The following is a 25,395-nucleotide window of genomic DNA, read 5'->3' as shown; positions in this document are numbered from 1 at the left end:
CTTGGGATGGGAAAGCCTAAGGCTGAGAAAGAAGCGCCTATGGTCTTAATAAGGTATAGGTCTCTAATTTGCCGGGTGAAAGTAGAAATCCACGATAAACGGATTTAATGGTTGTCGGAGGATAGGTTAGAGCCCATGAAATCCTAAATCCAAGTTTACAGCTACAAAACCGGTATGTGTAGCTGACTCCTTCTGTCAACCTGGCTTCGCACATGTGGGAAAATGAAAATCCACAGCCTGTTTCCAGTTTCAACCGGGTCAAGAATTGTTGTGTGAGATCAGTTGGTGTAACCTCTTTGATTCTTGTTACTCCTGAGATTTGTTTTCGAGAGCTTTGAAATAAGCAAAGAAACACACTTGAAGTTTTAGTTTGTGATCTTTTTTGTTTGTTCGCAAGATGGCTTCCATGTATATATGTGTATTAAAATAAATGTGTTCGATTATTGTGGAATTGTACCCGTGTTTTATCGTTTTCGAAGTGCATTCCCAACATTTGGCGACCGTGACAGGACATTAGACAGTTATATAATAATATAAACAAGTTTCATACGTAGTATTTCAAGCATGGAAGTGAATATAGCTGTGACAAAGAAATCAAGAGCGGTTTTACGGCGATCAATGACCAAGATCTACAGTGAGCTCGACGCGTTACTACAGATGCCGGAGAAAGATACGGAAAGTATTAGTGCACATATGGATCTATTAGAAACGAAATTTGATGAATTAACAGGTATGGATACTCTTATCTTCACTAATATGATTGAGAACGTGGAGGTTAGGGATGACGAGTTAGACATAGAAATCAGTATGGCTGACGAGTATAAGTTCAAATTTTATAAGGTTAAGACTGTTGTTACGAAATTATTAAATGAAGACCGGAACTCAGAAGCTACTGCAGTATCAGTTAATTCTAACTCAGTCACTCCAAGGTAAGCGTTCATACAAACTGCCTTTGTTGGAATTGAAAAAGTTCGGAGGTGAACTAAAAGATTGGCTTCCTTTCTGGTCACAATTTAAGAAAATTGATGAGGACCCTCTTTTAGACCCTAGTGATAAATTCCAGTACCTCATACAGGCCACCACTTCTGGATCCAGAGCAAGAGATTTAGTTGAGAGCTTCCCTGCTACCGGAGAAAATTATTGTAAAGCAATATCAAGTCTCAAAGCACGCTATGGGAAGGGTGATTTGCTGGTAGAAGTGTACATTAGGGAGTTGTTAAGTTTAATCTTACAGAATGCTGTGAGCCCTAATAAGGTGTGTTTATCATCTCTCTATGATAAGCTTCAGAGCCACATAGGAGCCCTAGGAACCTTAGGTGTCACAACGGACAAGTGTAATTCCATGCTTTTACTACTAGTAGAATCATGTTTGCCTGAGGACATTCTAAGAACTTGGGAGAGAACTTCTTCAATCGCGCTCATAGGCCAGTCTTCTTCAAATTCAGCTGTTGAACCAGGGGGCGCTAGTGTCGGTGACCAGAGTGTGAATTCCAAGAATCGTTTAGACAGTTTGATGCAATTTCTTAGATGTGAAGTAGAACAGGAACAGAAGATTATTTTGGCTATGTCAGGGTTTGGTGTTTTGTCTTCGGTAGCTGTCAAGGGAGGTCCAAAGAAGAAGGAAAAGAGCTTGAATTACACCACTAATCCGAATGAGAACATTCCCACAGCAGCAGGTCTCCTTACTGCATCTGGTAGAGAAACAGCAGGGTGTGTATTTTGTTCGTCTAATCACAAGTCTCAAGACTGTATTAAGGCCCAGAAGATGACTTTGCAAGAACGTCGTCTTGCACTTGAGACTAAAAGATGCTGTTTTTCTTGTCTCAAGGTCGGACATCCAGCGAAGAAATGTAGAAATAGGCCTAGGTGCATCGTTTGTGGTCGAGGACACTTTGTGGTTATGTGTGATAAGTTGCCACAAACCCAGGTAGACTCAGCCGTAGAGAGACCGAACTCAACAGGAGACAAGATGGCTTCTAGCGCGCAAGTCCAGAAAGATGAGGCTTTAGCTAGTTTGTCGAACCATTGTGGTGTGCTGATGCAAACGCTAGTTGTCAAGGTTCGGGGCCAAGGAGTTGAGCGGACTGTAACAGCATTAATTGATTCAGCATCACAATGTTCCTACATTTTGAAGAGTACAGCCACGGAAATGGGATATCAAACTGGCAGACAGAAAAATATCCAACACTCGCTATTTGGAGGTACAACCACTGGAGTATACCATCATTGTGTGTACACTATTTATCTCTCTAGTCTGGATGGTAGCTACAACTGTCACTTTGAAGCATTAGACCAAACAAGAATTTGTGGTGCCATACCTTCAGTACATCAAGGTCCTTGGATTGAAGAACTAAGTAGTTAGGACATTGTTTTGAGTGACATCGAATCTTATGGACCAATAGAAATATTAATTGGAGCTGATGTTGCGGGCAAATTGTTTACATGAGGCCACAAGATACTAAGTACTGGACTAGTGGCCATGGAAACTCGTTTGGGATGGATTTTAATGGGCAATAGAAATAAGGAAATAGAAAGTATGGCTATGGTGGTGACTGCTATGCTAACAAGGGAAGCCACCATCACAAATTTGTGGTCTCTAGATACTTTAGGGATTAGTGATCCATCTGAGAAACGCAGCAGATCTGAGATTGAGTCTACTACACAGCAACATTTCCTTGATACAGTATCAGTCAATGAAGAAGAGCGTTTTGAAGTTCACTTCCCATGGGTTGAGAACCATCCTCCACTGCCTGATAATTACCAATTATCACTGAAGAGATTGATGTCTACTGTTAAGAGATTGAAGACTGAAGGTTACTATGATGTTTATCAGGAAGTACTAGATGATTGGCTGAGGGAAGGGGTGATAGAAGAGGTGCCTCCTCAGGAAATGGATGTTCATTGCTACTATTTGCCTCATCGTCACGTTGTGAAACCTGGATCAACAACACCAGTGCGCCCCGTGTTCGATGCCTCGTCTAAAGAAAATAAACAGCCCAGCCTCAATCAATGTCTTGAGAAAGGCCCTAATTTAATTGAGAAAATACCTTCCGTGTTGGCTCGTTTCCGACTGAAGAAGGTGGGAGTTGTTGGAGACATAAGAAGAGATTTTCTCCAGATCAGCATTCGCGAGAGAGACAGAAATTTTTTGAGATTCTTGTGGTCAGACTGAAATGGAAGTCTCAAGACATACAGACATTGTCGTGTTGTACTTGGAGTCTCTCCAAGTCCTTTTCTATTAGAATCATGCATCAAACTTCACCTTAAAAATACATTAGTACTGTGTGAGGAAGGGAAGTCACCATGGCCCAAGTCATTTGTGGAACTTCTTACCCATAGCTTCTATGTTGATAATTGCCTTGCCAGTTTGGACGATGAAGAACAAGCTAAACAGTTTATTGATGTAGCTTCAGGTGTCATGAGGGAACGGCAATTTTGTCTTCGAGGGTGGGAGGTGACCGGAAGTAATGACGTTTCCGGACCTACCAATGTGTTAGGACTCCTATGGAACAAGTCCGACGATTCCCTAGCAATCAACACATATAACCTTCTTTCGATTAGCTTCGAGAAAATAACAAAGAAAGTTATTTTGAGTGCTGCCCATAGAATTTTTGATCCGGTGGGGGTCAAATGCAGTGTAGCATTAATACCAAAATTGTTGCTTCAACAGACTTAGAGGGAAGGTTTGACATGGGATGAAGAAGTCAATGAAGAGATCAAAATGAAATTCTTGAGTTGGCTTGAAGAAGTTCCTCTTTTAGCTCAAGTCAAGATCCCTCGTTGGTTGTCTAACTGCAACAGCCCTGACGACTCCTGGACATTTCACATTTTTTCAGATGCCTGTCAGACATCATATGCAGCAGCTGTATTCCTGCGTGTTGAGCAAGGGGGTGAAGTGAGTGTTCACTTGGTGGCTGCCAAGTCAAGAGTTGCACCAACTGGAAAATCAGGCAAGGGATTGACCATTCCCAGGTTAGAACTTTTAGCAGCTTCAATAGCAACGAGATTATATGCATCGATTGTAAAGGATTATTGTATTCCCAATATTAAGGCATTTTTTTGGACAGATGCTTCAACTGTTCTCGCTTGGATTCAGCGAAGTGAAGCATAGGATGCTTTTGTCATGAACCGGATTAAAGAGATACGAGAACTGTCAGTTGGTTGCGAATGGCGACATGTTCCTGGAAAAGAAAACCCATCAGATCTTCCATCACGTGGATGTTCTGTGAAGAAGTTGATACAATGCCGTTGGTGGGAAGGCCCTGGTTGGTTGAGAGAAAATCCAGACTGCTGGCCACAAACTGACTTTTCTTATAATGAGGAAGAGATAAATTCGGAGAGAAGGAAGAATGTCGTTTCATTGATATCAAGTAATTCAGAAGACATCAGTAAAGATTGGTATTACCGACACTTTTCTCAGTACAAGAAAATTGTAAGGATGGTAGGCTGGATGTTCCGCTTTCTGACCAACTGTCGCATGAGCAAAGCTCAACGTTTACATCGTGACCTGACAAGTGAGGAATATGTCACGGCAGAAAGGAAGATTTTACGGTGGGTGCAGGAGGAAGTGTTCATAGATGTTTTCAATTCCAAACTAAAGAGCTTACTTCCGTTTGTTGACGAACAGGGATTGATTCGTTTGATGACCAAGATATCAAACCGGGATGATGTCAGGGACTTTTGTCATCCCATTGTGCTCCCAAAGGCTGATCACCCAGTCGTTCAGCGACTGATTATGGACGCCCATCTTAGCAACTGCCATGCCGGTACGCAGATGCTTTTGTCAATTCTGAGGCAACAGTATTGGATTATAGGAGGTAGACAAACAATTAGAGCTGTTATTAACTCCTGCATGATTTGTAAACGTCATAGTTCAAAGAAGTTGGCAGCTCATCCTTCACCTTTACCTGAGAGTAGAGTGCGTGACGCAAGAATTTTTGAAGTTACTGGAGTTGATTATGCTGGTCCTCTCTACATCAAAGCCGATGATGGAACCTCGAAGAAGGCATGGGTTTGCTTATTCACTTGCGGAGTTTACCATGCAGTTCGATTGGAACGGGTGTCTTCGTTATCAACAGATAGCTTTCTACAAGCTTTCAGACGTTTCTGCAGCAAACAAGGAAGACCTGTCATTGTCTACAGTGACCAGGGAACAAATTTTGTTGGGTTTAAGAACTCCTGTCACAAACTGGACTGGAATGCAATCTCACAATACAGTTCAGCGCGGAAGATAGATTGGCGTTTTAATCCTCCAGCTTCGCCATGGTGGGGAGGTTGGTGGGAACGACTAGTAGGAATGCTCAAAACTCTTCTCCGTCGAGTGCTTGGTCGATCATCTGTCAACTATGAAGAGATGCAGACAATCCTCTGTGACTGCGAAACTGTCATAAATTCTCGGCCATTAACCTATTTGTCTGACAACCCATCAGATCTGGCTGCTCTAACTCCAAACATGTTTCTACACGACATAGAAGAAGTAGGAGTACCTGAGTATGACCTGTTCGAAGCAACTGATCTTCGGGAAAGACTGCAGTATCGCCTTCAGTTGAAAAAGAATCTTAGAGAAAGATTTCGTGCTGAGTATTTAGGTCAGTTGAAGTTATTCGCCAGCAAGGATAAGCCACACGATCTCAAACTGGGAGAAATTGTTTTGGTTGGCAATGATGACACTAGAAGAATGGATTGGCCATTGGGACGAGTTGTCGAGCTTGTTAAGGGAAAGGATGGCAATGTTAGAGTAGTTCGTGTCGTCACTGCTTCAGGCGAGCTTATAAGGCCAGTTCAAAGAATATACCCACTAGAACTCGAGTTTCAACCACCTGAGGATACCCAGAAAATCCGAAACCACCTAAGGAAAGACTTTGTTCCAAGTGAGGAAAATATAAAGGATAATCACGAGGCCAGAGCATGTGACTCTTCTACTCCTCCTGAAGATGGTCCTCAAGTTTCAAAGCAGACAGTGAAAATAACTCGTCTAGGACGATTGATTCACAAGCCAGAAAAGTTAAATTTGTGACGTGTGTTAATTAACATATTTATTTGTGTTTATATTATTGAATTTTATCATTTTGTAATTGTTTCAGGACTATTTTATGAAAGTGGCAATTTGTGCATAAAGGGTGTAAGTCAATTCATGTTAACATTCATTTGACTTAGGTGGGAGGATGTTGTGTGAGATCAGTTAGTGTAACCTCTTTGATTCTTGTTACTCCTGAGATTTGTTTTCGAGAGCTTTGAAATAAGCAAAGAAACACACTTGAAGTTTTAGTTTGGGATCATTTTTGTTGTTCGCAAGATGGCTTCCATGTATGTATGTGTATTAAAATAAATGTGTTCGATTATTGTGGAATTGTACCCGTGTTTTATCGTTTTCGAAGTGCATTCCCAACAAGAATGGAATGAATGAAGCTCCCACCTAACGGCGAGGATAAAAACTGTGCCGGCTGGCGAAGTCTGTCACACTCTTCTGGGGCAATGATTAATGACTGACAAATGAAAGTATATTGGAGAGTGTTGCTGGAATGAAAGATGACAGGGAAAACCGAAGTACCCGGAGAAAATCCTGCCCCGTCCCCGCTTTGTCTGGCACAAATTTCACTTAGAGTGACAGGGATATGAACTGCGGAACCCAGCGGTGAGAAGCCGGCGTGCTGCCTCCTGAGCCACAAAGGCACTGGTTCGCGCACGTGTGTAAGTAAATTTAAGCCTCTATAAATATAAATTGTACAGTATAATGTGGTATGTTAATAAACAAGAACCATTATAATTATTATTACGTATGGTTACGGCTAGTCTAGTGCAAGTTTGGTAAGTGTGAGTGACGTCTGATATGTATTTAAAACTGGGTTTTAGTGTGATACGTAGTAGGTGAGTTACAGAAATGTTGGCACAACAAAAACATCCAAAAAATTTCATGGCGCGATTGGGAATCGAACCCTAGACTCCAAAGGCCATGGAGCCGGATGCCAATATCATTGCAATTATATTCCTTTTCTTTTTCTTCTTAACCTGCTTACCCTCCAGGGTTGGTTTTTCCCTCGGACTCAGCGAGGGATCCCACCTCTACCGCCTCAAGTGTTGTGTCTTGGAGCGTGAGATATCGCGTCGGGGATACAACTGGGGAGGATGACCAGTACCTCTCCCAAGCGGCCTCACCTGCTATGCTGAATAGGGACCTTCTTGATGGGATGGGAAGAGTGGAATGGATAGACAAGGAAGAGGGAAGGAAGCGGCCGTGGCCTTAAGTTAGGTACCATTCCAGCATTTGCCTGGATAAGAAGTGGGAAACCACGGAAAACGACTTCCAGGATGGCTAAGGTGGGAATCGAACCCACCTCTACTCATTTGACCTCCCGAGGCTGAGTGAACCCCGTTACAGCCCTCGTACCACTTTTCACATTTCGTGGCAGAGCCGGGAATCGAACCCGGGGCTCCGGGGGTGGCAGCTAATCACACTAACCACTACACCACAGAGGCGGACATATTCCTTTTCACTCATCGTTAAACTTTACTCTACGGGGTGAGTTGTCCGTGCGGTTAGGAGCGCGCGGCTGTGAGCTCGCATCCGGGAGATAGTGGGTTCGAACCCCACAGTCGGCAGCCCTGAAGATGGTTTTCCGTGGTTTCCCATTTTCACACCAGGCAAATGCTGGGGCTGTACCTTAATTAAAGCCACGGCCGCTTCCTTCCCATTCCTAGGCCTTTCCTGTCCCATCGTCGCCATAAGACCTATTTGTGTCGGTGCGGCGTAAAACAAATAGCAAAAAAAAAAACACCTTTACTCTTACAGTGTAGAATCTCGAGAAATGACAGGTGTTAAATGGCAATTTTCATAACATTTACCCCTCGGATTCCGTCGATCCCTTCGGACTCAACGGGCGATCTCACCTCAACATTATCGTCAGGCCGTGTCGCAGAACTGGACACATTCAAACTGGCTAGCACTATGGAAAATTTATTATTCCTTCTCCAACGCAGCTAGGCTCAGCTTGATTGAAAAGAGACCTTTCTGGAATGGAAATCAAAATATGATAGATTATGATATACAGTATGACATTGAAGGAGGCAGCTGAAGCCTCTAGTTGAAAGTGAAAGATCATTTCGTTAATTGGAAAGGTGGATTCAAACAAGGAGAGACTTTTTTAAATGGGACCAACACATGAACTCATTCAAATCATCCGTCTCGGCAGAAGATTACAGGCGTTACAGCCTACATGTAGAGTTGGCAATTCGCACACATGTGGGCTGTTACATGAAGGAGTGGTGAGAAAATAACATTTAAAGCTTAAGGGGTCTACGAGGTATCGGTTTTCGAGCCTCATGAGACATTTCTCGTCGTTACATCCCAGGGAAGGGTAGCAGCAGTTCCTCACCAGACAGATTTAGGATAGAATTAGTATAGATTTAATGTAGTTAAGTAGTTAGTTTTAGATGTAGAGGTGGCGTGTTGCATGTAGAGCTGGCTATCCGCCCATGTGCAAGATACTACATAGTAGATTTAGAGGTAGTTAAGTAGTAAGTACAGTAGTTAGTGCTTAGCTAATAAATATTTTGTAGGTGTTTTTTTAAATTACATATTTGGAAGATTGTAACTGGGAGAAAGCCTGTTAAGTTCAATAAATCAAAATCAAATCATTCAAATCAATATCAAAGAGATTTCCCTGGAGATCACAAATTATGTTTAAAATGCTGTGAAAAAGTGTGTCCTCTGAACGCTCGTGAAGACTTCAAGCTCATAGGTGTCACACTGAGAGTGAGAGCAGACGAGACTCCCATTCATTATAAATACAGTAACTCATAAAAACAGCCAAGAAGGATATTCGGAAAACCGAACAAGTAACCGCGCTGTTTGGGTCAGATATCTATCAGCTTGCAATGGGGAGAAGTGGGTTCTAACCCCCACTGTCTGCACATCTCAAGCTGGTTTTCCGTGGTTTTTACATTTCACACAAGCCAAATGCTGGCTGGGGCTGTACCTTAATTAAGGTCACGGTCAATTACTTCCCACTCTTAGCCCTTTCCTATCCCATCGTCACCATCATAAGACCTATCTGTACCGGTGCGATGTAAAATTAAAAAAAGTAAAGAAAGGGAGATTCGGAAGGATGTAAGGGCATGCCATTTGAAGCTCTGTATTTTGAGGTTAGATAAAGCAGTTGGCTTCCAATTTCATTAATAGTGAAGGCTTTTCCTCTCTCATCCTTAAATTGCATGGTCTAAAATAATACTTTTACTTCGAATAAACCCTTAAACCTGTTTCTCGATGTGGGGTGGGGGGATGAGATGAGATGAATTTATGTGACATGTCTTTATGGTCGGGTGCCCTTCCTGACGCTAACCCCAGTTGAAGAGCCAATGTAAATGAGATGAAATGAAATGGCGTATGGCTTTTAGTGCCGGGAGTGTCCGAGGACATGTTCGGCTCGCCAGATGCAGGTCTTCTGATTTGACACCCGTAGGTGACCTGCGCGTCGTGATGAGGATGAAATGATGATGAAGACAACACATACACCCAGTCCCCGTGCCAGCGAAATTAACCAATGATGGTTAAAATTCCGGACCCTGCCGGGAATCGAACCCGGGACCCCTGTGACCAAAGGCCAGCACGCTAACCATTTAGCCATGGAGCCGGACTAAATGAGATGAATGATGGTGAATGAAATTGGGTAAGGAGATGGAAGCAATCGGCTGTGGACTATGAATAGGAAACGGTCCCGTCATTTGAGTGGAAGTGAAAATGGGAAACCACAGAAAGTCATTCTCAGGACAGCCGACGGTGGGGTTCGAATCTACGCGTCTTCCGAATGCAGAGCTGTAGCGTGTTAACACGTACAGCCCCAGCATTTGCCTGATGTAAAAATGGGAAACCCCAAAAACCATCTTCAGAGCTGCCGATGGTGGGGTTCGAAGCCAGTATCAACCGAATGACAGCTCCCAGGTTCGCGAACCTAACCGGACGGCCAACTCCTTTGGTATGCAATGCAATGGCGTGTGGCTTTTTGTGCCGGGAGTTTTCGAGGACATGTTGAAGCCGGTAGGTGACCTGAGGATGAAATGATGATGAAAACGAAGCATACACCCAGCCCCTGTGCCAGCAAATTTAACCAGTCATGGTTAAATATCCCGACCCTGCTGGGAATTGAACCCGGGACCCCTGTGACCAAAGGCCAGCACGCTAACCATTTAGCCATGCAGCCGGGCAACTCTCTCGGTAAAAGAAATATGATATTGGAATCAAACATGGACTTTTTTTTATATTATGTTGTACAGGCCGCCTCTGTGGTGTAGTGGTTAGCGTGATTAGGTCAACTAAGTAGAGGTGGGTTCAATTCCCACCTCACCCATCCTCGAAGTGGTTTTCTGTGGTTTCCCACTTCTCTTTCAGGCAAATGCCGGAATGGTACCTAACTTAAGGCCACGTCAGCTTCCTTCCCTCTTCCTTGCCTATCCCCTCCAATCTTCCCATCCCTCCACAAGGCCCCTGTTCAGCATAGCAGGTGAGGCCACCTGGGCGAGGTACTGGAACTCCTTCCCAGTTCTATCACCCGACCCCAAGTCTCGCGCTCCAGGACACTGCCCTTGAGGCGGTAGTGGTGGGATCCCTCGCTGAGTCCGAGGGAAAACCAACTCTGGAGGGTAAACAGATTAAGAAAGAAAGAAAGAGAGAAAGAAAATAAAGTGCTGTACAGGAATGTCAGGGGAATTCGGGAAAAGTTCGGATTATTCACGATTGGAATTAAAACTTCGAATTAACCAAGATCTACTGTAATTCAGTGAATAGTACGACGGAAGAAGCTTCGGGGAAGATTTGTGAAAATGGTTATGTTGTCTGGGTAGGCTGGGAATTCAGCCTCTTCTAAGCTTCTTCGAACACCCAATAAAGCAATGTAGATGCCTATCTCAGCGGGTGTATGGTATAAGGTGTGTTCGATGTTGGAAGGTCGTGCCCACCTCCAGTCCTCCCACTGGAGGAACAAGTTGCAGAGTTCAGCGCTCTGAGTTCGTGACGTCATGTGGCATTGCACGCTATCCTGTTAACTCTGCATTGACAGGGGGTATTTACGTCTAACAGTTTCTTCGCAATATCTAACAAGAAATTGACGGCAATTCCTGTCACGAAGGTGCAGATATGTATAATCGACAAAAAATACATCATTTACAGTTTGAAGAAATGTAAAAAGAAAAGAAAAGATTACAGAATATTTCAAAGCTTCATGGTTCGAGTGAAAAGAATATCGAAGGAGCACTTACAGGCGAATTGTCTGGGTTGGGGCAGACCAATTGCAATAAAATTTGGCAGGATGATCAATTAAGACATCAAAACATCGCTGCATGCCTGCCATTGTTACGAAGGCAATCCACAGCTTGATAATTTGAGTGATTATGAACAAGAATCCAGCAATTTTCTTGTTTGAACTAATAGCATGCTTGTATCAATGCATGCCTCTTCAAATACACACAACACATCACATCACACTATTAATCACCACAGGAACAAGCAATAGTGAATACATCCGTCCACATTGGGTTGGCGTCAGGAAGGGTATACGGCCGTAAAACATGGCTAAGTCCACATGTGTGACATAGTTTGCAACCGCGAGCCAACCCGGGTTTTGAAAAAACGTCAGAAGGGGAATAATAATAATAATAATAATAATAATAATAATAATAATAATAATAATAATAATAATAATAATAATAATAATAATAATAATAATAATAATAATAACGATGGAAATGCACAGTCTGTTTCCAGTTATTCGACAGGGTCAGGGATAGAATGAATGAAGCCACCATATAGCGGAGAGGATAGAAATTGTGCCGGCTGCCAAAGTCTGTCGCACTCCTCTGAGGCAACGATTAATGAATGCCAGATGAAATGAAATGATATTGGAGAGTGTTGCTGCAATAAATGATGACAGAGAAAACCGGAGAACCCGAGAAAAAGCCTACCTCGCCTCCACTTTGTCCAGCACAAATCTCACATGGAATGAGCGGGATTTGAACCACGGAACCCAGTGGTAAGAGGCCGGCGCGCTGCCGCCTGAGCCACGGAGGCTCTTAATAATATGTGAGATTTGTGCTGGACAAAGCGGAGGCGGGACAGGTTTTTATCCGGGTACTCCGGTTTTCCCTGTCATCTTTCATTCCAGCAACACTCTCCATTCTCATTTCATAGCATCTATCATTCATTAATAAATCACTTTGAGAGTGGCGACCCCATCGTACTAACAGCCTATATCTGCTTCATTCATTACGTCAATGACCCGGTCAATGATTGGAAAACAGGTTGTAGGTTTTCATTTTCAATAACATTTCATAATAATAATAATAATAATAATAATAATAATAATAATAATAATAATAATAATAATAATAATAATAATAATAATAATAATAATAATAATAATGCTATTGGCTTTACGGTTTTCGGAGACGCTGAGGTGCCGAAATTTAGTCCCGCAGTTCTTTTACGTGCCAGTAAATCTGTCGACATGAGGCTGACGTGTTGAGCACCTTCAAATACCACCGGACTGGGCCAGGGTCGATCCTGCCAAGTTGGGGTCAGAAGGCCAGCGCCTCAACCACCTGAGCCACTCGGCCCGGCGGCAGAAGTAGAAGAAGGATATAAAGAAGAAAAAGAATAATAATAAGAATTTCTTAATGAATGTATGTTACAAAAAGATGACATTAGTTACAAATTTTGCGGCACACCCCTAACACAAAAGATTCAATTTTCGCCATTGACCAAGTTTTCATGCTACATAATAGGCCTATTTTCACTTCCATTATACAAGATACAAAACCCTAATATTTTAATGTACTGATGTCGTATATTTGTTAATAAAATAGGTTTGTAGAGAGTGAAATTCTGTTCACCTCAGGTATAAAATATTAATATAACTTTAATTAAGTACCGTTAACCTTACGGTAAAATTATTATTACAATTGCATTTAGGATACACGTAATTCATTGTGGATGAATATATTTGGCAACATTTGTTTAAAAAACCCAACGATATCACATTAGAGGGTGGCGGGGGGTATATTCAACAGAAAGTTTCTTTGAAATCTGTCTGGTGCAATCCAAATATTAACTATTATTTAAGGGTATGAATATGTTGTAGGTTTCACTTGTTTAATATATTGCTTTTGTTTAAGGGCTTTGTGAGGTACTCTGTTATCTCAAGTGTTATACTGTGTATTGTGTGCCTGCGGTGAAAATGGTGATGAGTGCCCTTAGAATTCATTGGATCTATTATTTAGAAGGAATATTACATACAGTCGCCTGGGCCGTTGGATTCTCAGCCACCATCAAAGTGAGCGGAAGCTCTTTCAAACAAGTTGATATATTGTACCGACGCACCAAACTTGCTGGCCCACCCTCTAGTGTAATGTTGGTGAGCTTTTCCAAAACACGCGTTCTTCGCAAAATATCCTTTACTCTCCACAATGACTTGTGTGAATCCAAGTAGGCCTACCTAAAGCAGCGCGTGCGTGTTTGAGTTCTCTTTAACGCTTTTCCGTTTTGACATACTAAATCGTTTGTAAAGTGATTTTTAATACGCATTTTAACTACGTGTGTGGGTTTACTGGTTTTCTATAAACAACAAACAAGCATCCACAGTATTTGAATTACTTGCACATTTAAAGTGTTTCGGATTTTCTTTATGAAGCGACTATTGCTTCGAGGACTTTTACGGAAAGTTAGTTTCGATGTCGTCGCCTAGGGAGAAGATCACAATAACGGAATCGGTGAGGATTATACCTTGGCTCTACGGAAGTTTGCACCAGCTGGGATCAGATAATTTCAGGATAATTTACCTGGACGAGACATGGTCATCATACCCAAAGCAAAATTTGCTTCCCTTGCCGGGAATCGAACCTCAGAACTCTAGATTTAGAAGCGGCACGCTTACCACTAGCCCACAAAGGTAGTCTATTTAGTCTTAAGTCAATATTAGATAAAAGTTAGTTTATAAGGGATTTAATCAGATTACTTTCGCTGAAAGTAATTAGTCAAGGACCTGCTTGGCAAAACATGATCAGTTTGATGTAGCCTGTGATTCGATGTAAACCTAGGCAGAGTATCCTTCCGCTGAAAAAATAATCCCTGATTGGTCAGCAACGTCGCGCCACGTGAAGAACTGTACAGTGAATTTTAATCTGAAATAGGTCATCTAAAACAAGAAATCTCGCCATCTGAAGTGCAGCCAACATAATGTGAAAAGGATGATATTCATCATCATCATCATCATCATCTGTTTACCCTCCAGGTTCGGCTTTTTCCCTCGGACTCAGCGAGGGATCCCACCTCTACCGCCTCAAGGGCAGTGTCCTGGAGCTTCAGACTCTTGGTCGGGGGATACAACTGGGGAGTATGACCAGTACCTCGCCCAGGCGGCCTCACCTGCTATGGTGAACAGGGGCCTTGTAGGGGGATGGGAAGATTGGAAGGGATAGGCAGGGACGAGGGAAGGAAGCGGCCGTGGCCTTAAGTCAGGTACCATCCCGGCATTCGCCTGGAGGTGAAGTGGGAAACCACGGAAAACCACTTCGAGGATGGCTGAGGTGGGAATCGAACCCACCTCTACTCAGTTGACCTCCCGAGGCTGAGTGGACCCCGTTCCAGCCCTCGTACCACTTTTCAAAATTCGTGGCAGAGCCGGGAATCGAACCCGGACCTCCGGGGGTGGCAGCTAATCACGCTAACCACTACACCACAGAGGCGGCTCAGGATGATATTCACTTGATATTATTCGTTCGCTTGCAAAATGAAAACGAACAAACTTCCTAAAGGCAGTTATTACGTCGAGATCTCATTTAAAATATTCTACTAATTTATTTAATTGTATTTATAGAGTCTCCGCGGCTCAGGCGGTATCTCGCCGGCCTCTCACCGCTGGGTTCAGTGGTTCAAATCCTGGTTACTCCATGTGATATTTGTGCTGGACAAAGCGGAGGCGGGACTGGTTTTTCTCCTTTTTCTTCTTTCTTCTTGCTAGTGGCTTTACGTCGCACCGACACAGATATGTCTTATGGCGACGATGGGACAGGAAAAGCCTACAAGTTGGAAGGAAGCGGCCGTGGCCTTAATTAATGTACATCCCCAGCATTTGCCTGGTCTGAAAATGGGAAACCAGGGAAAACCATCTTCAGGGCTACCGACAGTGGGATTCGAACCCACTATTTTTCGGATGCAAGCTCACAGCCGCGCGCCCCTAACCGCACAGCCAACTCGCCCGGTCCGTTACAAACCTTGGACAATGAATTTTAAATACCTTGGCGAGATCATTACCCCTTACGACAATGAAAAGGAAGTAGCAAAGAACAAGGAAAATGGAAATTGCAGGTAAAATAAACTATGATACTTACAGATCCAAATCTATCTCCTACCAGGCTGAAATGAAACACTATTGCGTAGTAGTCAGAGCAGTAGCCTTTAAGATGCAGAAAAACTAGTAAAACTGGAAGATACGTCGATTGAGGAAGAGGAAATGAAGTTCGTCAGAAAGATTTTGGGACCTAAAAGAGTGCCCGAAGGTTTTATATGCACCTGAGGTCAAACAAGGGGACTGTATGTGAGAGTCAAAAAGATCACCTCCATTATGAAAAAAACTGAAGGTTAACCTTTTACAATCATCTGAAGAGAATGGACAGGAGAGATTGGCGTACAAATTGCTCACTTTACAAAAAAAAAAAAAAAAAAAGAAGGAAATCTCATCCCCGCTGGCTGAAGGAGGGGTACAGAGACATGCGGATAAATGATATATTGCCAGAGGACATGATGGAGAGGATCGTCTTCAGGAAGAAAGTTTTGGTGTTGAGGGATGATACAGAGAAAGAACCTAATATATCGCGGAACATCTCGGTGGAAGCGTGAATGGAAAGGACCGTGAGATTAAAAAACCTATGGTTATTTTGTAAACAAAAAAGTTTTTTTTTTGCTAGGGGCTTTACGTCGCACCGACACAGATAGGTCTTATGACGACGATGGGATAGGAAAGGTCTAGGAGTTGGAAGGAAGCGGCCGTGGCCTTAATTAAGGTACAGCCCCAGCATTTGCCTGGTGTGAAAATGGGAAACCACGGAAAACCATCTTCAGGGCTGCCGATAGTGGGATTCGAAACTACTATCTCCCGGATGCAAGCTCACAGCCGCGCGCCTCTACGCACACGGCCAACTCGCCCGGTAAACAAAAAAGTGTAAGGCTAAGAAAGAGAGGCAGGTAACTTGTGTAACCCTCGCCCACACTTGGCTGTATTGATGTAAATAAATTAAATAAATAAATAAATTAATTAATTAAATAAATAAATAAATAATGAAATGAAATGGCGTATGACTTTTAGTGCCGGGAGTGTCCGAGGAGTCCGCCCCTGTGGTGTAGTGGTTAGCGTGATTAGCTGCCACCCCCGGAGGTCCGGGTTCGATTCCCGGCTCTGCCCCGAAATTTGAAAAGTGGTACGAGGGCTGGAACGGGGTCCACTCAGCCTCTGGAGGTCAACTGAGTAGAGGTGGGTTCGATTTCCACCTCAGCCATCCTGGAAGTGGTTTTCCGTGGTTTCCCACTTCTCCTCCAGGCGAATGCCGGGATGGTACCTAACTTAAGGCCACGGCCGCTTCCTTCCCTCTTCCTTGCCTATCCCTTCCAATCTTCCCATCCCTGCACAAGGCCCCTGTTCAGCATAGCAGGTGAGGCCGCCTGGGCGAGGTACTGGTCATTCTCCCGAGTTGTATCCCACGACCAAGAGTCTGAAGCTCCAGGACACTGCCCTTGAGGCGGTAGAGGTGGGATCCCTCGCTGAGTCCGAGGGAAAAGCCGAACCTGGAGGGTAAACAGATGATGATGATGATGATGATGAGTGTCCGAGGATATGTTCGGCTCGCTAGGTGCAGGTCTCTTGATTTGACTCCCGTAGGCAACCTGCACGTCGTGATGAGGATGAAATGATGATGAAGACGACACATACATCTAGGCCCCGTGCCAGAGAAATTAACCAATGATGATTAAATTTCCCGACCCTGCCGGGAATCGAACCCGGGACCCCTGTGACCAAAGGCCAGCACGATAACCCTTTAGCCACGAAGCCGGGTAATAATAATAATAATAATAATAATAATAATAATAATAATAATAATAATAATAATAATAATGACCTGAGTGGCTCTGATGGTGGCGTCCTAGCCTTCTGAGCTCAAGCTAGCGGGTTCGAAGCCACTATCTCCCGTACTTATGCAAGTTCGCAATTACACGGCCCAAACCGCGTAGCCAGCTCGATTGGTTTTATTATTATTTCTATGGAGCCTGAAATGGAGCAAATACTGGGGTTGTACATTAATAAGGCGACGGCTACTTTCCTGTCCTATTGTCACGAAAGAATTTGAGTTGATTCAACTTGAACAATATATTATTATTATTATTATTATTATTATTATTATTATTATTATTATTATTATTTACTGACCACAAGTGAAGAATCAGTACTCACCTTCAGGAGGGTCACCAATGGCTGCCATGCAGGAAGCTGCCAGTAAACCAAGCCCGAAGAGCGCCGTCAGGTGAAGAGCCATGCTGCCCATGATGCTGTCGCAAACAACACTGTGGACATGCACCGGTCGCACAAGCCCAGACTTCAGGAACCTACCTCTGCGCAGGCGCATTGACCGGGTACGTTTAGCCATACCATGAAGAAAAAGTAAAAGAGAAATAGGTTGTTTGCTCATAAATATACAGGATTTTTTATTTATTGCGAACGTCATCAGAACAGTTTCGTTTTTCCGAAACAGGATTTGACTTACGAATTTACTTGTCTTCAAAAATCTATCGATTGCGGCTGTAGTCGAACTGCCAGTCTTGAGTATTTTATTTCCACTTAGAACTGCTACTATCAAGTAAATCAGTCATCCCCTTGAAGCTTTGAAAGAATGTAAAATAAAGGCTTACACTAGTCTATTCATAACTCCGGCGCTAAGTAGAATTGAGTGGTCACCACTATCCCCGGCCGCTTTTGCCCCTAGGAATTAACGCGGCATTCATTTTTGATCCAGGCTGATTGAACCTCTGGAAAATGTTCCTTTCCAGAAGTAGAACGTTCCTTCTAAGTTTTTGACTTCCTGTCGAGAACTGAACCTATATGAAAAAACACGTCTTTACCGCCTCAGCTAAGGAGCCCCTGAGGTGTTCCCAACAGCATAAGTACTTCTTTGTTTTAATTTTTTAAGTTCTTGCTAGGCTTCAGAGATATATTCTTTTTTTTTTGCTAGGGGCTTTACGTCGCGCCGACACAGATAGGTCTGATGGCGACGATGGAATAGGAAAGGCCTAGGAGTTGGAAGGAAGCGGCCGTGGCCTTAATTAAGGTACAGCCCCAGCATTTGCCTGGTGTGAAAATGGGAAACCACGGAAAACCATTTTCAGTGCTGCCGATAGTGGGATTCGAACCTACTATCTCCCGGATGCAAGCTCACAGCCGCGCGCCTCTACGCGCACGGCCAACTCGCCCGGTCAGAGATATTTAGATCTCCTTGTCCAGAAATTTCTTCTACTCTTTTTGAAAATTCCAATTTACATGTACTTCATGTTTCAAGCTGAATTCATTAGCTGACAACATCCACTAGAATTGATGCATGCTGAGTAATGACTAACGGCGTTCGGAGTACTACCAGTGCGTCTGATTGATATGAAAGGTGTTGCGCATCTTGTCAGCCGTGCTTCAATAGCACTGTTATGACCTAGGGAGAAAAATAATGACAAACTATCTCACTCCTCATATTGCTGCGGTTTCCCCGTAACCGCATAACCTTTGGTACCCGGCTCCATGGCTAAATGGTTACCGTGCTGGCCTTTGGTCACAGGGGATCCGGGTTCGATTACCGGCCGGGTCGGGAATTTTAATCATCATTGGTTAATTTCCCTGGCACGGGGGCTGGGTGTATGTGTTGTCTTCATCATAATTTCATCCTCATCACGACGCGCAGGTGACCTACGGGAGTCAAATCAAAAGACCTGCACCTGGCGATCCGAACCCGTCCTGGGATCTCACGGCACTAAAAGTAATACGCCATTCCATTTCTATACCTTTGGTGGTGTTATTTGAGGATCCAACCAGCCTCTGCACTGATGAGCTAACAGACAAACGGTATATATGTATGTAAATATACAGTACAATTTCTATTTTAAGTTTTAAATTCCATTGGCACTTTCAGAAAGCTGGATTCGGACTGGATAGCAAATCTTTCTTTTGTTAATGGGTTGAATACATATGCTGGTCAGCAAGGAGCGGCTGTATGGGATGGAAAACCTACCTTACTGCTGGTAGTAGTTAGTTTTTGTAATTGCAGGAGTAATGCTTTATAGCGGAATGGCGTGACAGCAGAAGAGACAGAAGACGTCTCAGGTAACAACAATAGTTACTTTTTGCTGATATGTTTTAGGAGGGTAGACTTTATAGACCATCACATTTTGTTTCTTCCGGTTCTGCGATATTAGGGTATTCGAGGTCTAGGCTTAATGATTCCTTTGCGGTGGTGGTCATTATTGTTTTAAGAGGAAATACAACAGGGCAAACATCCTCTTATAACACTAATCAGAGAGAAATATTGAAGGAGTTGACAGTTCAAAAATCGAGCAAAGAAAGACAAGGGGCCATGAAGGGCGTGAAAATGGACCCTCTAGGCTTCGACACCTAACATCGTCGGAGTCGGAAAAGAACAAGACTTGACCAAGGGAGGTCGGATAGGATAGATAAAAGTGAGGAGACTGGCACAAACAAGTGGAAGCAATGACAGGACTCGGCCAAGGGCCTCCCAACTCATCTTTGAGTGACCATTTCTTCACGATTTCCTACTCATTTCGATAGATATAATTATTTTTCTGATCAATAGGAGCTGATTACTATGTGGGTTTGCAACTTATAAAAGTAAACACGACAACAGCCATCACCAACGCTGTTAGTTCGTAACCATGACGACTGAATAATATTTTCACATCAGCGATGTTCGTCGTTGATGGACTTGGTAATGATAATCTAAATTCATGAATATATGCATTATTACAACTTGTACGATAGAACAGGCATTAAATATTTGCAATCGTTTATTTTATGCACACCTTTTAGACAGAACTAATATTTCCTTCATTAGTCATGATTAGGCCTATTACATGTTATCGGTCCCATGCTGTAGGGGTAGTGTGCCTACCCGAAGGCGCTGGGTTCTATTCCCGGCCAGGCCAGAGATTTCTATCTAGACTAGAGGGCTAGTCAGACGCGGTTAGTTCCTAACCATGACGATTCAACAACAATTTCACATTAGCAATATTCTACGTTGATGAACTTAGCAATGAATAATAATAATAATAATAATAATAATAATAATAATAATAATAATAATAATAATAATAATAATAATAATAATAATAATAATAATAATAATAATATTTGCTTTACGTCACACTAACTACATTTTTACGGTTTTCGGAGACGCCGAGGTGCCGGAATTTACGTGCCAGTAAATCTACCGACATGAGGCTGACGTATTTGAGCACCTTCAAATATCACCGGACTGAGTCAGGATCGAACCAGCCAAGTTGGGGTCAGAAGGCCACCTCCTCAACCGTCTGAGCCACTCAGCCCGGCGACTTAGCAATGAAAATCTAAACTCACGAATATCTGCAATATTATAGCTCGTAGGATAAGAATGTGTCAGACATAAGAAATTGAGAATTTGACTTAAATCATTGTTGTTGAGAGCCTCCGTAGCCTAGGCAGCAGTGCGCTGCCTTCTCACCGCTGAGTTCCGTGGTTCAAATCCCTGTCACTCCATATGAGATTTGTGCTGGACAAAGCGGAGGCAGTATGTTTTTCACCAGATATTCCGGTTTTCCCTGTCATCGTGTATTCCAGCAACACTCTCCAATATCATTTCATCAGTCAGTAATTAATCTTTACCCCAGAGAAGTGCGACAGGCTTCGGCAGCCGGCACAATTCCTATCCTCGCCGCAAGATGGGGCTTCATTCATTCCATTCTTGACTCGGTCGAATGACTGGAAACAGGTACAGCTTTTTGATAGAACTAATACTTCACGAGATATTTAGACGTTTATAAAAATGTACCAACCGTGAATATCTCCATTATTCCTCGTAGGGTAAAAAGACGTGAAACATAAAAGATCGAAAATTATCTTTTGCACAATTTTTATTACGTACAGTTTTTCTTTTTTACAAGTTTCTTTACGTCGCACCGACACAAATAGGTTTTATGGCGACAATGAGACAGGAAAGGGCTAGGAGTCCGAAGGAATCGGTCGTGGACTTAATTAATGTACAGCCCCAGCATTTGCCTGGTGTGAAAATGGGGAAACCACGGAAAACCATCTATAGGGCTACTGACCGTGGGATTCGAATCCACAATCCCCCGATTACTGGATACTGGCCGAACTTAAGCGACTGCATTTATCGACTTCTTTTATAGTTTTCAGATACAGCTAATATTAACAGAGAAATTTTATATTTCCTGTCTTGAACCCCTTAATATTTTTATACCACGGGAAACTAATCAACAATGATGTAGAACGAGTCTTCTGCCCCTTACTTTTCTCGCCGTTAGGCCACCCTTCTGACTCCAAGAACACGAAGGCCAGTCCTTTGCCTAAGTTAATTCCGGGTGCGCGATTCAAATTGACGAACTCGCAGTACATGCTATGCCAGAGCGCAAGCTACTTCCGTGTTTCAGGGAAGAAAAGGGAGGGAAAGTGTGGTGTATGATGGAGACAGAGATAATGCTCCGCGCGTATGCACAAGTTTCCTCGTTCGACTCACACAGGATTGTCCACGTCTTTTACAGACAATATCCACAGTTCGTTTATTAAAAAGCCCTAACTGCAAGAACACACTGTAATTAGGACACACTTGTCAGTCAAGGAATACACAAAGGCATTTCTCTTCTCGTTTGTTGGTCGCAGTAACGTTCTTTATTTTTTAAGATGCTCGAAGATACAACACTGCCGCCCCTCGATTGTGTATTTCTTCGCTCACAGCATTGTAAATGGAATGAAATACTGAACGAAGGAAACAATACGCCTAATGGTTTGATTACAGTAGATGTTCAATATGCCCCCCTCCTACTCCGACGCACAGTTCACAACGGTGTAGTAGTGACCTTTGAACTCTGTTCAGGATGTGTGGCGTGGAAAGCTGCCTGTGTTCTTGGTAAAAGTTCATCTTCTCTTTCTACGGGGTTCGCATAGTTGTCAGTTTGTGCAGAACAAATTGTACACTGCCTACTAGGGCTGGCAAGCTACTATGCGAAACGAACGAGAAACTTATGATTTCGCACCGAGCATTACCTCTGTCGCCCACTTCCCACTTCCCCTCCCTTCCCTCCTCTGACGCACAGCAAGGGGCATCATCTGGCTCTCTGGCATAGTAAATACGTCAAGTTCGTCAATGTTTCTCGCGCACCCGGAAGGAGTAAATTAACCTCATTTTCACAAAAAGAAAATTTTTCTCCGCCAATCTGATTGCACCATCGTTCTGAACATAACACAAAGAGCATCCCCGCCTTTTGCTAAACAATTTTCTTTACGTCGCACTGACACAAATAGGTCTTATGGTGACGATGGGATAGGAAATGGCTAGAAGTGGGAAGAAAGTGACCGTGGCCTTAATTAAGATGGGAAATCACGGAAAATCATCTTCAGAACTGCCTACTATCTCCCGAATGTAAGCTGATAGCTACATGACCCAAGCTACACAGCCACTTGCTCGGTATATTCCTGATTTTTTGGTCGGTATAGTTTTGATACACACTGTATACTACCTTGCATAATGCATCGCGAGAAGACAGCTGATTCTCACACCAGGAACCGATAATACATTAACATGACGTTGAGTAAGATGCACATTTTGCGTCTGTATTCTTCGCGATGTTTTTGTTTTATGATGAAAACACTTCATATTGTGTTGCCTTTGTTGTGATATTATGCAAGGTTTGCCCAAATGAAACTGAGGATTTTGTTGGTTTCTGTAATAGTTTATGGTTTGGAATACGTAAATGTAAAGACCGCCTTGTTGGTTCAAGCAAGTGCTCCAGAGGCCCACTTGATGACTGATACCCCGAGCGTCCGTGGTTGGCGGCGGAATCATTCTTCTTCGATATTGCTTTTGAACAGGTATTCCTTACTGTTTCTTTGTTTTTCATTTTCTCACTTCTCCCTGTTCCTGAACTAGCTTCTAGACATTTTTCTTCTTCTTCTTAATCTGTTTACCCTCCAGGGTTGGATTTTCCCTCGGACTCAGCAAGGGATCACACCTCTACGCCTCAAGGGCAGTGTCCTGGAGCGTGAGACATTGGGTCTGGGGATATAACTGGGCAGAGTGACCGGTACCTCGCCCAGGTGGCCTCACCTGCTATGCTGAACAGGGGCCTTGTTGGGAGACGGCATGTTTGGAAGGGATAGACAAGGAAGAGGGAAGGAAACGGCCGTGGCCTAGAGTTGGGTACCATCTCGGCATTTGCCTGGAGGAGAAGTGGGAAACCACAGAAAAACACTTCCAGGACGGCTGAGGTGGGAATCGAACCCACCTCTATTCATTTGACCTCCCGAGGTTGAGTGGACGCCGTTGCAGCCCTCGTATCACTTTTCAAATCTCGTGGAAGAGCCGGGAATCGAACCCGGGCCTCCGGGGTGGCAGCTAATCACACTAACCACTACACCGCGTCGATTTCGTTGATAACGCCACACAATCTCTAGTTAGCATACAGTATTTGTCACTCATTCACAGAAGAATGATCGGAAGTTAATATTTGGGTGTGGTGAAAAGCATTTTTAACTGAATAGGAAAATTATTGCAATTTTTCCATAGCCTGATGGGCATCAACGAAAGACAACGAGAGAACAATCCTTCCACAAATAGGACAAATTCATCATTTCCCTTTTCTTGGCCATGGAAGTTCTTCTCTTAATTTTGGAAGCACGGCTGCCTGAATTCGAAATGGCTGAACCAAGTTATAGCAGTTCTGAGACGATATCCAATTCCTTGAACATGTCTGTGATGGCGAATCTCTTGGCATTGTCAGCGACCATTAGTTTGCACTCAAGTTAATTTGCAGTCGTGTCAGGCTGATTAGCTCAGTCAGTAGAACGCTTGTCTCTTGAGCTCAACTTATGAGATTCGATCCTGGCTCAGTCCGATGATATTTGAAGTTACTCAAATATATCAGTGTCGTGTCGATAGATTTAAGTAAAAGTTATTAATATGCAGTCCCATTCGAGCACTCACATGTTTGATACGAAAATGAGTCCGCGAGGAACATACCCCAGTTCGAGGTCATGAAAGTATAATGTTCTTGATTTCGTTGACAACGCCACACAATATTTAGTTAGTATGCAGTATTTGTCACTAATTCACAGGATCGGAAGTTAATCTTTGGGTGTGGTGAAAAGCATCTTTAACTGAATAGGAAAATTATTGCAAAATTATTGTATCAACAAAACGAAATAGCAAATATAAATGAATAACTGAATTTACGGAATGCCAAGAAACGAAATTCCCCCTTTAAAATTAAATTACACCAAGCTACCTGAATACATAAAACTTGAAATAAAATTGGGCGCCAGTGCAATGTAAATTACAGAAATAAATGATGAATTAAATTTAGCATGCGTAATCTTCTTTTCCTCATGGCGTTGGTTATGTGCTGACGATTATCCAATTTTGCTTGCTTAATCTTACCTGACATATATCCATCCCTGAAATGTAATCGGGTAACATGCCAGGTTGAATTTCACGAAGAAAATAATTTACTAATTGAATTTGCAAAAAATGACTATCATCATCTGATGATACCAACCAGTTTTGCTTCAAATCAAACACATATGTTTCCAGTCTCTCCCAAACAAAATATTATACAATGTCCACGTGTAAACTGACAACAATCAGTTATTATACACCTTTGCACATTCACAGCACGTATCTCAAGGGTAATTAATATTCGAATAGGCATTACATAATGTCACTTGCATTACACTTACCAACTACTAAGGACAAGGTGTCACAACCTGCCTTACGCATGGATTCATTGGATACGCTTATTTACTAAGGACATCCCTAATTCTAACCATATGAGCACTTTCTCTTCAAACTGATGTCCTCAATCTCCCAGCTTCCAATAACCATTTATAAAAGTTGATCTGCCATCCTCTCGCAGCTGCAAGACATCATTAAACAGGAATTACCACCCCAATTTCCATAACATATGTGCACGATTTCTGGACGGCGAAGCCGTGAGTATTCAGTGAGTGTCAAATTACCTTCATAAAACGTAGACAATGTCCATAGGCCAACTGAATTAACTGGTATGCTTTCCATTCACACTTTCCACTGCCAAACCCA

At 43.0% G+C, this 25,395-nt stretch overlaps 1 protein-coding gene across 2 annotated transcripts in view; it reads right to left on the bottom strand.

The window, feature by feature from the left end:
• LOC136863372 (uncharacterized) overlaps positions 1-25,395 on the bottom strand; it is a 444,827-nt gene that overhangs the window by 17,940 nt on the left and 401,492 nt on the right. Inside the window, exon 1 of one of the 2 annotated variants that reach the window (XM_067139793.2) lies at positions 17,490-17,581. The exons of the other annotated variant lie outside the window; for it this stretch is intronic. Coding sequence (XP_066995894.1) covers positions 17,490-17,580 — 91 coding nt within the window. The 5' untranslated portion in view covers position 17,581. Of the gene's footprint in view, positions 1-17,489; positions 17,582-25,395 lie in introns of those variants that run through there. 2 annotated transcript variants of the gene reach the window in all.

This window comes from Anabrus simplex, chromosome 1, assembly GCF_040414725.1.
Source record: "Anabrus simplex isolate iqAnaSimp1 chromosome 1, ASM4041472v1, whole genome shotgun sequence".
Taxonomy (NCBI): Eukaryota; Metazoa; Arthropoda; class Insecta; order Orthoptera; family Tettigoniidae; genus Anabrus; species Anabrus simplex.
The sequence above is the reverse complement of the archived record's forward strand: the minus strand, read 5'-3'. Positions and strand labels throughout refer to the sequence as shown.